Source organism: Squalius cephalus (assembly GCF_949319135.1).
Source record: "Squalius cephalus genome assembly, chromosome: 8".
NCBI classification, from domain to species: domain Eukaryota; kingdom Metazoa; phylum Chordata; class Actinopteri; order Cypriniformes; family Leuciscidae; genus Squalius; species Squalius cephalus.
In genome coordinates this window covers 14,895,097-14,911,336 of record NC_137129.1, presented here as the reverse complement: position 1 = coordinate 14,911,336, position 16,240 = coordinate 14,895,097, and the positions used below count along the sequence as shown (strand labels likewise).

Here is a 16,240-nt window from a genome sequence, read left to right as displayed (position 1 = left end):
ATAGTGCTATACTGCCCTCTTGTGTTCAAAATCAGGTAGGCCTATTGTATTATATAAATAGATTAGGGATGTGACTGTGGGAATATATATATTTCGCTGCTCGCAGCTATATTATTTATTTATATTTTTTGAAAATGTAAAAAACAAAGTTTTCTGTGAGGGTAGTGTTTAGGTGTACAGGTAGAATATACAGTTACAGTACAAAATCATTATGTCTATGGAACCCCCACTGCTGTGACTCACACCATTTTAGGTAAAAACACACAGCTCTGTCACTCTAAGAAACACTCAAGAGAATTTATATTATGGTACATGTAGTTTTTAAATAAATGCACGAAAATATAAAAAAATCATTAAGCTGTTTTTTTTTTTTTTTTTTTTTTTTTTTTCATTTTTGTGTATTCATAAAGTCAAAGGGTGTTCTAATATTGTGTTCTAAGTTTAAATGTTAGAAAAATAAATCTGATCTTCAAAAGGCGTCAGAATTGAGGTGTAATTTTTGTGTTTCATCTTTCTTTCACGCTTTCTCCAAGAACAACAGGATGGGGGACAGCACCCCCAGGAAGGAAGGACGATTTAACTTGTCAGAACAATCAATGGATAAGAGTAGGCTATATAAAATGTAACTTCCTGGCCATTTTGTTTTGACCCCTGACTTTTTCCTGAAGACACTGGTATAAACATCTAATTATACTGATCTTATAGCCTGGTCCCTGTGAAGTGTCAAAATGGTCACATTTTGGGTCTCCCTGCCAGACAGGAAGGCTTCAGATAGGAGATTTTATGATAGGAGTCTGTGACGTCTTTGATTGTAAAACACCAGGTGACCGGTGATCTTTTAATTGCTTGATGTTTTCTGAAACAAACTGCATATGCTAATACATAGCAACTACACAGAGAGGAAGAGAAGGGGAGGGGAGGGCCTGCCATGATGGAAACGATCTACATTTTCAATTTAGCAAACGGAGAGCAAACATCTCTTCTGCTCAGAAATTCAAGGATCTATGATTTTAACCAGTGACAAAAAGACCTCCTAATTTCACCGGTGGTAAGTTCACTTCAACACATGTTTAAATCTACCTTTAAAATACTTGATAATTTAACGACTTATTTCAAACAAAACAAACTATTATTGACTATTTTATGTTTTATTTATCTATGCAAGTCAGTATATTGTGTTGTCCGCATGATGACTCTATATCACTGATGTATTAGATTAAAATGCTTATACTTGATAATTTAACATTTCAAATGATATGAACTATTATTCACTATTTTATGTTTTATTTATCTATGCAAGTCAGTATTTCGTTGTGTATTAGATTAAAATTCTTATGCTTGATCATTTAACATTTCAAATAATATGAACTATTATTCACTATTTTGTTTTATTTATCTATGTAAGTCAGTATTTCATTGTGTATTAGATTAAAATACTTATACTTGATAATTTAACATTTCAAATAATATGAACTAATATTCACTATTTTATGTTTTATTTATCTATGCAAGTCAGTATTTCGTTGTGTATTAGATTAAAATACTTATACTTGATCATTTAACATTTCAAATAATATGAAATATTATTCACTATTTCATGTTTTAAGTCAGTGTTTTGTTGTGTATTAGATTAAAATACTTATACTTGATCATTTAACATTTTAAATATGTACTATTATTCACTATTTTATGTTTATTTATCTATGTAAGTCAGTATTTTGTTGTGTATTAGATTAAAATACTTATACTTGATAATTTAACATTTCAAATATGAACTATTATTCACTATTTTGTGTTTTATTTATCTATGTAAGTCAGTATTTCATTGTGTATTAGATTAAAATACTTATACATTATAATTTGACATTTCAAATATGAACTATTATTCACTATTTTATGTTTTATCTATGCAAGTCAGTATTTCGTTGTGTATTACTATGTAATCTGAAAACAATTCATTCTGACATATTTCTTCGGTGCCGAAAAATTCCATGATCGGCTATTTATACACTCCTGAGAGACTATCAGACAGACATTTGTATTCTTAACTCACATAATGTGGTGTTTAAAAGGTTAAAACTTGCTTTTAGAAATAGTTATACTTAAATAAATTTCATCTTATTTCATATCTGTTATTTTACATGTTTTTAATTTGTCAATGCTATTTCTTAATTTCATTCACCCTGTTTTTATTCTCTCCCACAGCTATTATGGACAATACAGTGAAATCTGAAAAACAAATCCATGACAGATCTCTCCATGTTCATAATTTCACCAATCTGTGGACATTATCCACCAATAATAAAAACATCCCTGAAAAACATTCACTTCCTTGTCACACCAAGCTTACAGTCATAAACACACATCCATAAACCCCCTGGAACCACACAGGGTCAAATTTCACATGGCCTCATAAAACCGCCATATAAGGACATCCTGTCATAAACGCATGTCATAAAACCATAAATCAGTCATAAATTTTGTTTTTGAGGTGTAATAGAATAGGCTTTCATGTTTGATTGTTCAAAAAACACATTATTTTTCACGTATTTTACATTATTACAGCACCTCTCTCACCAGTCTGGCTCGAACGCTCCATACAGTTCCTGTTTCGATGAAGTCCTTCCTTCCGAAATATGAAATGTGCTGTGATTGGTTAGCTGCCCCAGTGTGCTGTGATTGGCACCGCTTAGCGTGTCTTCGGGAAATGTCACGCCCCTTCATAACATCAAGTTCTGCTCTGGTGTAAATATTAAGGATGGCAAACAGCCTTACAAAAGCGAGAGCTTACAAAAGCTACAGTAAACACTATATCAACACTAAAGTTGGCTATAGCAGGCGAGCGGAGCCAAACAGCTTTGGCCTTTGTTTACATCGTAGCAACAACATAAAACTTATAATTGGAACTGTTAATAGAGAACACAACTACAAATAATAAGACATACTTACAAGTTGTGATCCACAAGCAACAGGTTGTCCCAACAAAGTAGGAACTGCTCCGTTTCAGTTGAAGCTTTTGTGCGTAGACTGCATTGTACTCTCTTAGGTTCTGGAAACTGTCCTCCGTAAAATGTGCAGCACACAGATAAACGTTGGGGTTACAATGTTCAGGAACAGTGTTTAAAATAAATTTAACCACTAAGTTCGTCAGCAATAGGAAGGTTAAACAAATGAGTTTTGGAAAAGGGGTTGAAAAAAAAGCGTCTCACATAGCAGCAGCTCAACCAGGCCTTACACATTTTTTTTTCTTTTTTTTTCCGTATTCCGTGGACGGGGATTATTTAAATGAGTAACATAAATCCTGGAGAAAAACAAATAGTTCTAAAGAGTCGTTCGTTGTAGTTCTTGGAAAGTGAATTCTGTGAAATATCTCCCTTTAAAGTGGACTTTGAGCTTTGTAACCTTGTAGATCTTTGTTATGCTCAAACAGGAACATTACACACTAACTAAAGATGAAAAGGTGAGGATTTGCATGTTATTACATTTTGTTTTATTTTGGTGATAACTAGTAATAGCAAGTTGTCATGAGAATGTCAGAAAGTCTGTTTCTTTGATCTTACTTTTAGAGATTATTTTGTAATTTTGTTCAGTGAAGTGTAATTCCTTCAGGCTTTGGCAATCTTCAAATATATCATGTGTTTGAATGATGCAGAGATTAACTGCAAAATACAAAACAAGCCCCATGGTGTAACGTTAGCGGGTTGAAGAAGACGAAGGTCAAGCGAAGACATAAAATACTCAATATTTATTTCCATAGGCAAAATCCAAACAAACACGAAACAGTGTGCTAGTGCACAAACAATAACCGACCCCGACATGAGTGAGAAGGGGAACTTAAATACAGAGGTGATAATGACATGACAACAGGTGATGGTGATGAGTGAACACAGGTGATGAGGATGACGACAATGTGCAGGTGAAGGTGATGGAGGATACTGGGAAGTGTAGTGCAGACACAGACGAAGACAGATGGCGGTGAATGTGACATAACTCCCCCTTCCCGCTAGGCGCGACCCGCGCCGTAGATGACAGAACCTGGGATGGGGGGGTGGGCATCCTGGAGTCAGTGACCGGGGGGAGAACAGGGACAGGACAGACAGGAGACTCCAGGATGGTATTGCCGACCGTGGCGGAGCAGGCTGAGGAGGAGACCATGGCGGTGCCGGCTGAGCAGGGGGCCACGGCGGTGCAGGCTGAGCAAGGGGCCACAGCGGTGCAGGCTGAACAGGTGGCCACAGCGGAGGACCCTTCGGGCGGCCATGGCGGTGAGGACCCTTCGGGCGGCCATGCCGGAGAGGACCCTTCAGGCTTTGAGCTGGGCGGGACCAGCGGCGAAGAGGGCTTTGAGCTGGGCCGGACCAGCTGTGAAGAGGGCTTTGAGCTGGGCAGGACCAGCTGTGAAGAGGGCTTTGAGCTGGACGGAACCAGCGGCGAAGGGAGCTTCAAGCTCGGCGGAATAAAAGAAAACATTAGTTCTGCGGGCATGACGCTGTCAGTCTCTAGCTCGGCGGGCATGACGCTTACTGTCACAGGCGCGGCGGGTATGACGCTCACAGTCTCAGGGGCAGCAGGCATGACGCATACTGCCTTGGGCTCGGCAGATCTGGCGTGAAGTGCGGGATCGGCTGGACTGGCGTTAAGTGCGGGATCGGCTGGACTGGCGTGAAGTGCAGGCTCCATCACGCTACCTGCGGTGGGCTAAGGTCGACAGTCCACACGGTCTGGGTGGCTCTGGCTGGGCACTGGATGGGGAGTGGGGCTGGCGGCATCCTCGACGGCGAACGCAGATCCGCAGGACGCCAGCACCCACTCCACATATGACGCAAAGCTCCCTCGAGGATCCTCCCCAGACAAATGTGCACGTGTGGCAGCATTGAGTCCGTGTCACAGGAAAGCGCACAGGCAGTAGTCCGGGAAGGTGGTCTGATCGGCGAGATCCAAAAATTCTTCTAAGTGTTCCTCGAGGGAGAATTCTCTCTGCTCAAGGCACATGAGTCTTACCGCTGGGAAGTCCATGGTGCAAGCAGGGATGAAAACGGAACAAAAATACTGAACACGAAAACGGGAAAAAATAAATACTGTATATATATACAAACGTGTTCTTTTGTTTTTGGTCGGTTATTCTGTAACGTCAGCGGGTTGAAGAAGAAGACGAAGGTCAAGCGAAGATACAAAATACTCAATATTTATTTCCATAGGCAAAATCCAAACAAACACGAAACAGTGTGCTAGTGCACAAACAATAACCAACCCCGACATGAGTGAGAAGGGGAACTTAAATACAGAGGTGATAATGACACGACAACAGGTGATGGTGATGAGTGAACACAGGTGATGAGGATGATGATGACGATGTGCAGGTGAAGGTGATGATGGAGGATACTGGGAAGTGTAGTGCAGACACAGACGAAGACAGATGGCGGTGAATGTGACACATGGTCTCTATATTTCAAGTTTTTCTAAACCATATAAAAGCTTTGAACAGAGTGAAATATAAGTCGTTATTCACTGAAAATCTTTAGCTCTCAAATATAACTTGTGCACATGCATATTCAAAAGAGGTTCCTCAAGAACCTTTGCACCAAAATAAAAGTTGGCTTCCTAAGGATTCAAAGGCAGAGGGCAATTTCTGTACATAAATACATAAAAATGTAATTCCAGCTTTTAAAAAGTAAAAATATCTTTATTTGGAACCAAGAGGAGACATAATCAAACAATAATACTGATCATTGTTATAATTTTGATTTAACAACTACTCTCCATTAGAAGGTTGTGTGGCATACTCCAACATTCCTTTGCATTCCTTTCATTAACACTGATCTCCATTGATGCCCTGAAAAAAATAACAGATTATCTGAATAAATTGTTGTGATAACACTTGTCTGCCTGTTATGTTTTTCTTCATAACTTTACAGTTTTAAGAATTGGCTATGGGTAAGTTTAGGGGTAGGAGTAGGATTAGCGGCTCAAAATATATTTTTAATGCTATATTGTTACTAAAATTGTCATTTCCCTACACATCTCTGTCCATTACATTTTATTCTATATATATTCTGTATAATGTTTAGGTTTGGGAGTATAGGGTCAAGGAATTATACAGATATCTTTATGAAATTAAAGATTTGTAAATATTTAACATTTTGTAGCTGTAAAACGAATGTTGCAGATACGTCCTTAATTATACATTTCAGCATCTATCCAAACGTACAAAAAAGTATGTTTTGTGTCTTTGAAAATTACGTATTAATATCTACGTATTAACAATGAGACCAGGCTCCAAGTCTACAGTCAAAAAGTACATACAAATAGAAAATACATACATTTTATTTTTACCTTTATTTTTTTCTTTTTGGACTTAAATTCTGTCCAAAATTCATGGGATCCACTGGATAAAACTAGACAAAAAATAAGAAGTTTAATATATCCACACCAAAACTATTCTAAACTGTACTTGACAAATCATTTTGACTCTTCAGGTTAAAGTATTAAATATTTTTTGTCAAGATTTTTTTTTTAAATGTTACGTTTTCACAAATTCACTAACAACCATTCAAATGGAATAATTAACGAATAATAATAATATCTGTATATATAAATATCAGTCTATAATTATCAGAATATACCATGCTTACCATTACAGATGAAATGTCTGCAGTCGCTTCACTCTGTTTACCTGTTAAGGGTAAATACAATATATTTAATAAAAAGATACATTCAATTGTGTGTTATGATGAAGCCACTGGCAGATTTAATGCACTAGAAGATGACTACATGTTTATAACATATGCACTGAATTGCATACAGTACAGTTTACAGTAGAATACTTTTTGAGTGATAGGCACACAAACTTTAGAAAAAAACGTGTTTATGGCCCTCAGACTGGTATATTCCATGCAATTGTGTATATAGGAAAAAAATTAGATACATTTAAGTTTCAACATTGTTGTTCAGATATTCCTCTTTAAAAGAAAAAAAGTATCAGCTGTATGCAAAGTGACCCACATTTGGTTTTTGACGACTGAAAAAGTGGACAATTTACCAATTTACTCATGGAGCTGCATCGAACCATATAGGGCCTTTATAATGAAGATACCAAAATAAATATTTCTTAAAAACCTTTAAGAGGTATCTTTAATGAGTTAGACTCATGCAAGCTTGGAGCAAAAAAAAACACAATAAGTGCTTTTTCCCATTTTTGAACTTTCACTGTTGGCATTTAATGTAACAAAGATTGCTAAAGTCAACTTATAGACCTACCAATCTCTGTTTAAAAATAAAATAATTATACTGCCATTTCTAAAGTAATTTTTACCAGCCTGTAACTTGGCTCCAAATCCAAAATTGTCATTTTAACCCCCCTCTACAAAATAGTGGATTACTCTTACGGGATTACAGCTTTCATCACTATTTATGTTTGTCTTTAGAAAAAATAATAGCAAAATCAAAATTTTGAGCCGGGGAAGTTTCCAAAATTTGGTTGATTCGACACGGACTGAACCTTTAACTAGTTAACATGATCTAAGAATGAACAATACTTTTACAGCATTTATTAACCTTAGTTAATGTGAATTTCAACATTGAACTAACATGAACAAACATTGAACAACTGTATTTTAACATTAACAAAGACTAATAAATACTGTAACAAATGTATTGCTCATTGTTAGTTCATGTTAGTTAACTAACCTATTGTAAAGTGTTACCAATAATTTGTAAGTAACCCATGTTTTTTTTTTTTTTTTTCAGTTATTTATTTGTTTTTTCACATTTCAGTTTTTTATAATTTTTCTTCTGAGAATTATGTACTTTTACCGCAGATTACATACAGACTAGATAAAAACATATGAATATTGGTAATAATTTCCTCATATGTACTGATTTAAGTATGTTAGTTAGTTATAATATTTGTAAATTATTAATTTGTTAAAAAAATTAAATGGGTATCCAGATTGATTTAAATCTTTACCTTGGCATAAACAAATAGAGAAGATCGCAGCCATAACCAATGCTGCCCCAAAGCCAGAGTATAGAGGCCAGAAGGATTGAGTCCTTTGAAACAGTCCTGAAAGATTAACCATCACAATTATATTCATAATTAATATTTATCATGTAATGTTCTATAGTGGAAACCGAGGTTCAATTCTTTGGAATTCTTTATATCGACCTATGTATCCTGCTTGAATGTATGAAAATGTGTTATTTTGTTCACATAATAGAGATTACATTTTAATTTGAAGAACAGAATTATTAAACTTATTCTTCTTATTAGGGCTATTCTAATCATTTTTAATCACTTCATCAGGGTTTTGATATATGTTTGTATATGTTAATATGTTAACACACACAAAACCACTGCCAAAGAAAAGAGAGAAAAAAAACATTTGTGTAAATGACCTCTTGAATCTAGACAACCTTTGGTCACACTTTATTTTCAAGGTGTCCTTGTTACAGTGTAATTATACAATGAAGTACTAAGTTATAGTTATTAACTATATAATTAGGGTTAAGGTTTGGTTTGGGGTTAGTTGCATGTAACAATGCATAATTGACTATTATTGCTGTAGTATCTATATGTGTATTACAGGGACACTGTAAATAAAGTGTTACCCAACCTTTTAGTGCGACTAATCTAGTCTCCAATTTATTAAAAAACAGAGAAAAAAACGGGGACATGTAATGTCCCAACATATCATGTAATGTTTGTCCTGATGTTTCTCTGAGACTTTTATCATTTTACGCACCGTATCGCTTCAGAGTTTTGGACATGTTCTTGCCATTATATTCAGCAATGCATTGGATTTCATCGGTTTCTGCCCACTCATCTGCAGAAATAGAGAAATGAGCACGCGTAAATTCTGTGGCTGAATCAGTGGAGTCTGTCCAGGTGGATTCGGTCCATCCAACATGCATTTCCTCTCCAATCCTCCAGAACACCTGCACTTGAGACGGGACAACTCCAGTCACCAGACACTGCAGCGGTACCGATGATGAGCCAGTTTCTGGTGGTGAGTATAAGATGGATAGTTCTGGTTCCTCAACAGAGCGATCTACAACACATATCATCACGTCAAAATGTTATCTGTTATAGTGACCGTGACCCATAGAAAAGTTGATGAGATTTAACCCCAGATTTACCTGTTACGATCACCCTGCTTCCACTGCCGATAATAGCCATTGAGTTATGCTGGCCAATACAGTAGTACAAACCTGAATCATTCTTTGATACATTTGTTAAAGTAAAAACGCAAGTTTTAACATCATGTTGATCATCACGAGAGCCAGACCTCGCCGGTGTGAGTTTACCAGTCCGTATGTTCAGCTTTTGCCATGTTACAGCACTATAGCAGTAAGAAACTCTATGCTCAAATGTACATCTTAATTGTACAGTGTCACCAACTGAGACGTGTGTGAGGTCCGGTGACTGAGCCAGGAGGAATGAGTAAGTAACTGAAAATGAGAGAATAAAAGCAAGTTTAAAATGAATATTCAACATGATGAAATATTAATGAGCTGAGATAAATGTGAAGACATTCTTAACTTGCATAAAAGACTTACTTTGTAAAGCTGAAATGCAAAAACATAAAATCCTACAGCACATCCAGGTACTCATGTTAATGGTTTCAAGGCTCTGATGCACCTTTTAACGGTCACAGTCTTAATGCCAAAAGATGCCAGATACCTTTTTACTTGCAAAAAGATTTAAAAAAAAAAACCTCACCAGTGGGTGGACCTTCCTAGCATTAGAAAAGCAGTTGCAAAGCATACACTGATATACTAGATCTTTTTATGTTGCAAATTACACTCTTATAACGTATAAGGTATCTTATTATACAGGTAATAATGCTTTAATCAAATAAGCTGCAAAGTAACACTTATACTGTGTGTGTGTACCTGATGAAAAACAAGCAGTCTATTTCAACGTATCATCTACAATTATTGGATTAGTTTTATCAGGATTAGTATTTGTTTCTCTGTGTAGCAATCTATGCAAGCTGAGAAGTTGTTCTTGTCTGTTAACTCTTTTTGACAGTCTGCTGTCAATTGTTTTTATCTAACTACATGGTGAGATGAAAAGAGGAGTATGGTGTAAGAACGCCCACACCTTCACTCACAAGCTGACAATACCGTTTCTCCACACTGCGCTTCAGATAGCTATACATATGTGGAATGTCACGCTACAAAATATACCAAATGAATTATGTAACGTCATGTTAAAATATTCAATTCACATTTATTTGTATAGCGCTTTTCACAATACATATCGTTTCAAAGCAGCTTTACAGAAAATGCATGTCTACATTACAATTTAGAGTGATTTGTTATGAGATGACTGTATTCCATTTATGTATGTTAGCTAACAATGTTAAACAATGTATGAAAATGAAGGCAGAAAAAATTGCTTATTGAAGTAAAGAATACATGTTGTTAACAAATGATTAAGATATATGAAGTTTTTTAATAACAATAGTTTAAAAAAACAGTTAGCACAAATATGAAAATTAAAAATACTCCAATCTTGCATGACTTTCTTCAGTGGAATGTTTTTGGCTAATGCAATGCTGTTATTGACCTCATATGGATAAAACAGTTGGAATATTCGAAATATCGAAAGTTGCACAGCAGAAAGCCAGTCATTCGGAATGGCATGAGAGAAAGAGTAAACGATGTTCAAGTGTGCTATTAGACCTATTCTTGAACTCAACTCAGTCTGCATGTACAGATATTACAACAAAATATTCTGGGGGCCATGACATTTTTGTGAAAATGATAAAAAAAATACTGGCGCTGGCTAGCAAATAAAAAAATAAAAAAAATGCTGGTGGGGAAAGAGTTAAAAATACAGTTGAAGGTACATTTCAAGTGTAAAAATGAATACCTAAATAAGAACAGTAGTATACTTATAGTTAACTGTATTATTTTTGCACTTTAATAACTGTCACCGTCCCGTATACGGGACGCCTAAGTTTACTTCACTATATTACAATTAAATTCTAATTTAATCATGACAAACTATATATTGTTGGAAAGGTCTAAGACTCCTTAATAGATATTTCAGCACTGTTTTTTTGTTACAATTTATGCAGGAACAGTAATAAATGAATTTATGACAAGAGCGCACCTCAAAAAATCTTCATCATAACAGGAGTTTTGACCATTATCACAAAAAGTGGACGTACACACTTTTAATAATTGAAACTTTGGTTTTCATGCTAAAAGTTCATAATAAAACATTTAATCTAGTATTTGTCAATAAAAAAATATAAAATAATATTATCTTCTAAAAAGTATAATATATATATTATCCTCTAAAATATAATATTATCTTTTTTATCGCCTTTTTTTATTACATTACATATTTTAGTAGTTATCATAAATTAGGTATCATTTGAAAGCTTACGATCTCCGAATTCATCCTGTGAAAACTGTTTTGAGATTGGACATTGTGTTACCATAGAAACGGTACTCTAAATTATTTGATCAGGCTCCTCCCCTTTTGGGCATCATTATGTTTCATAATTTATGATCAAAATATTTTCTAATCTTGACAAAACACATACTGTCAGAAAGGTCTGAGTCTCAAGGTTCCATATTTTGTGACAGAAGTGATATTTGGACAGAAATTTATTAATTTGTTATGGTAGAATGCATACAGTTAAATTAAGTGGAATTCAATGACACCCGGTGGCTATTTTTGGTAATACGCCTAAACAAAATCTCATGGGAACTTCAATTTTTGTGATATCAACTTCAAATTTGGAACACAACTTGGTTAGATATATGGCTTTGGTTTTATAGTAATTTTTTTGTAAAACATATTTTATAAAATATATATTTTATATAAAATAAAAATATTAAATAAATTATATTTGATTTAATGTAAATTTAAACTTCTATAACTTTTTCATACTTTAATTTTTTGAAGTGCTTTCACTTCAGCAATAATCTGCTATTTTTTCCCTTTAAAACAAGACCAAACTTAGGTCTATACTCCAAAGCATTCTTGAATTACAACCATTTAAGCTTGAATAGTGCATTTTAATGTCCATTCTCAAAAAGGGGGGTGACAGTTAAGTATGATGTTAAGTTAAACCTATAAGTTCACTTGTAGTATGGTTGCAGTCCAAATGAAAAACTATTTGTAAACTAATACTCAAAGTTTACTGTTACACTTAAAGTATACTTTTATACACTAAAAAGTGGGCCAATTTAGTTCCAAGTAGTATTAAAATAGTATACTTACAAGTATACTACTACATATTACATGAAGTATGCTTAATTAAATTTCAAATATATTTTATGAACTTGAACTTGAAGTATACCTATTTTTTGTAAGGGTGCACTATCTCCTTAAGCTTGACATTTTACCAAGTAAAATGGACAAAATAAAAGTATACTCCCTTAATAGTGTGAAATCAGAAATACAAAAATGTAATGCAATTTCTTAATTCAGAGTTTGCATTATACGATCTGTAAATCTGCATAATACAAAAGAGGAAAACAAATGTCGCTGATGTAATATTCACAACTTTACTCTCTAATCTGTTATCATTAAATATTATATTCCAAAATATAATCACAGTGATTTAATACAGATTTGCAGTCTAATTTTATTTATCCTCAGACCAAGTTAATATGGTAATTTAGGTCATGTATGACAAATGAGAACATTATGTATCAATACAAAGATGTAAGGTCCAACATAAACAGTTTCAAATCAAGGCATAAGTTATGTCAGTGGAGTTTCTGCAAAAATGGACAGTGTGCTATAGTGCAGTGTGCAGTTCATCTCATCTAACATCCTGTTTATGCAGCTTATTTCTAACCACAAACACTTAAGTGAGAGTATGAAGGCTACAACAAGAGGCCATATATTGTCTTTTTACATGCAGTGTGGTTTTTCAACCCATGACAGGAAAATATGCATACATTATGAACACAATCTTACAGGCTCATGTTTTACTTTACAAAAAAGCTATAGAATTACAAAAGACTATAGAATTGGTGCCACTCTCCTAATTTTCATGTCCTTATTTATAATAGCAGGATGCCATTAAGGTTGTATTTTAAATCAGCCTATTTTCCTTTAGGACAAATATATCTCACATAAAATTTCACATCATATGAACTACTCTGTAAAATGGTCAAGAAAGTGTGATGGTCTACAAAGAGGCATGATTTAACCCAATTTCAAGAGGACAGATTTTTATTATGGAAAAAAGTAACATACATACAGGAAAACCTACATTTCCTAACTAATAAATATTCATGATTTTAAAACAAGAACAGGTCATCTTATTGTTTTAAGACAATATGTTTAATTTTCTAACTTTTATTTCAGTCATTTTTAACATACTCCAACATGTCCTTCTCCACTATAGCACCCTAAAAAAAAAAAAGAAAGAAAGAAAATCTCAAGGCCACGTGAGAACGATCCTTACAAGAGTTACTATTTGCTGTTGCACATAATTCATATAAAATTTGCTTTACCTTTATTCTTTTGATGGACTCGTGTCCTGTCCGTGACTGATGAGATCCCCAGAGAAACACTGGACAAAATGTTAAGATTATAAAATATAGTTATTTAAAGTTAGTACAAATTTTGTTTGGTAAAAAGTTTGCAAAAGCATAGTTTTGTAAGTAAAATATTTTGCTGTTCAAGGTTACGTGGTTTACTGGTCAAAAAACACAAAATAAATCCTACGTACAAAAAGGAGTAGAAACTATAGCGAAGACATTAAAAAGACTTCATAAAGTTCCATCACAACCTTTCTTTCTTATTGATTAAAGTTTATTGGTCATTAAACATACATTTTTAACTGCTCAATGCCACAATTGATCAGTCGAATCATGTAATACAAAAAAACATTACAAAAAAAAAAAAAAATTTTTTTTTTAAAGAATCTGCACACAGCTATTTTCCATTCCACGACATTCATAGTGACCACATCTGCCAAGCTCCAATAAAACTTTTACCAATATAACACATAAGCGCGCACACATAATGTCAAAGGAGTTACAGGCAAAAACTATTTTGATCAAATTTCAAAAACTACTTATATAATTTTTTAAAATTTCATATTCATTTAATATTTTCACAAGCCTTGTTCATATTGTAGAATACGTATAGAATTGTGTCGTTGATTTTTTTTAAAAGTGCATTTATGCAACATAGTAATTTTCAGAAGACACACATGCAGTAAAAAGTTTAGTTTAGTCTTCACAATTTTCTGTCTATTACCATAACAGATGAACTCTCTTCTCTCAGTGTGTTCTGTTTGCCTGTTAAAGGGTAAATACATTTTTTGTGATAAACAAAAATAAAACATTTTGTGTTTGCAGGTTTTTTTGTCTTGACTCTTATTACTTTACAGCTATTATTGCATATATTATATATTAGAATACTGCATACCACGTTATAGTTGCAGGTTGGAAAGGAAACATTACCATATGAAAGTTTGCGGTGGGCATCTTTTCTTGTGAGCCTAAAATAAAATTACAATTAAAATAAAATAAAAACTGTTTGGTTCAGTTGCTTCAATTACATTTATAAAATACACTTTTTGAAGTTTATAGGGTAGAAGTTAAAATACTGACCCTCTGTTTTTTTTGTTCGCCGACATATCTGAGAATTTAATGGAAAAAATTACGAATATATTATAAAAAACATGCCACAATGTCTCATATATCGGCTGAACAATTTTACCAAAGCATGTGCCTTTTAATTCATGCAAAATTGATTGATATTACTATAGTTTTAAAATATATATCCTAACAATTTTGGTTCGGCATTTGTTTATGAATTGTGCACATTTACACATATTTCCTCCAAAATGTTTAACTACATGAATATTCTGAATGATTTCTTATAAGTAAAAGGCTACTAATATGGAAATTCTGAAGACTTACACAGGCTTATTTCAATAAGACTGTCATACTGTATTCATCAACATAAATGAATCAACATTGTGAACATACAAGGTTATGTTGGATTGTTAGTCAGACAACTTTAAAGTCCAATCAAACAAACCTGAAAAAGGCCCAGCCAGCAAAACAAAACTCATTTTTAGGCATTTGTTAATTTTGCAAATTCAAAACTTAATCAGTGCAAGTCCCAACTATTTAGGATATATATATTTAAACATCCTCTAAATCAGAAGCACCAAATTCTCACCTCGGTACAATCCTACAGATATAATGACTGTTAGAAGTATGGTAAGCAGCGCTGCCACGCAGCCGGTGTACAGAAGCCAGGAGTAGATTGGTTGGGTTCCTGAAATATCCTGAAAAACTAGATATAGATATGCCTATAGGTTAATTAATGCAGTGGGCAGTGTTCTGTATCTACTGTAAACGGTTATCATTTGTTTACATTCAGTTTTTCACTTTTACTCGATTTCATGAGTTTTCAGAGTTCCAATACAATTTTCTTCTACAGTAATTACATTTAAAAAATCAACTTGAATAAAATCAATTTAGTCAGTTGACATTTTTAAACTTTAAAAAAAAATGGCTGGACAATAATAAGTATAGACCTGTTATTTTTCCTGACATGTTTCTCTGAGACTTTTATCATTTGGGCTATACGCACCGTATCGCTTCAGAGTTTTGGACATGTTCTTGCCATTATATTCATGCATTGGATTTCATCGGTTTCTGCCCACTCATCTGCAGAAATAGAGAGATGAGCACGCGTGAATTCTGTGGCTGAATCAGTGGAGTCTGTCCAGGCGGATTCGGTCCATCCAACATGCTCTTTCTCTCCAATCCTCCAGAACACCTGCACTTGAGACGGGACAACTCCGGTCACCAGACACTGCAGCGAAATTGATGATGAGCCAGTTTCTGGTGGTGAGTATAAAATGGATAGTTCTGGTTCCACAACAGAGTGATCTACAACACATATCATTAGGTCAGAATGTTATCTGTTAGTGACTGTGACCCATAGAAAAGTTAATGAGATTTAACCCCAGATTTACCTGTTACGATCACCCTGCTTCCACTGCCGATAATAGCCATTGAGTTATACTGGCCAATACAGTAGTACAAACCTGAATCATTCTTTGTTACATCTGTTAAAGTAACAACGCAAGTTTTATCATCATGTTGAAGTAAATCGGACTGAGAGCCAGACCTCGCCGGTGTGAGTTTACCAGTCCTTAAGTTCAGCTTTTGCCATGTTGCAGCACTATAGCAGTAAGAAACACTACGCTCAAATGTACATCTTAATTGTACAGTGTCA

The 16,240-nt window shown here is 34.3% G+C and overlaps 2 protein-coding genes across 3 annotated transcripts; both read right to left on the bottom strand.

Annotated features, from left to right (window-relative positions):
• Positions 1–5,170: 5,170 nt before the first annotated feature.
• On the bottom strand, positions 5,171–10,020 carry LOC307163847 (uncharacterized protein). Its single transcript, XM_079880100.1, has 7 exons — positions 9,556–10,020; positions 9,136–9,447; positions 8,742–9,047; positions 7,967–8,062; positions 6,633–6,673; positions 6,334–6,395; positions 5,171–5,833 (listed from the first exon to the last, which is right to left on the bottom strand). The coding sequence occupies exons 1-6, from the start codon at positions 9,608–9,610 to the stop codon at positions 6,336–6,338; spliced, it is 870 nt and encodes a 289-aa protein (XP_079736226.1). The 5' UTR covers positions 9,611–10,020; the 3' UTR covers positions 5,171–5,833; positions 6,334–6,335.
• Positions 10,021–13,190: 3,170 nt separating this feature from the next.
• Positions 13,191–15,758, bottom strand: LOC307163849 (uncharacterized protein). Of its 2 annotated transcripts, none has more exons than XM_079880104.1 (7): positions 15,590–15,758; positions 15,173–15,271; positions 14,596–14,623; positions 14,446–14,483; positions 14,240–14,280; positions 13,489–13,547; positions 13,191–13,383 (listed from the first exon to the last, which is right to left on the bottom strand). In XM_079880104.1, the coding sequence occupies exons 1-6, from the start codon at positions 15,636–15,638 to the stop codon at positions 13,491–13,493; spliced, it is 312 nt and encodes a 103-aa protein (XP_079736230.1). In that variant the 5' UTR covers positions 15,639–15,758; the 3' UTR covers positions 13,191–13,383; positions 13,489–13,490. The 2 variants fall into 2 exon arrangements, with proteins under 2 accessions (XP_079736230.1, XP_079736229.1); XM_079880103.1 differs by lacking the exon at positions 15,590–15,758 and adding an exon at positions 15,534–15,589.
• Positions 15,759–16,240: the final 482 nt, after the last annotated feature.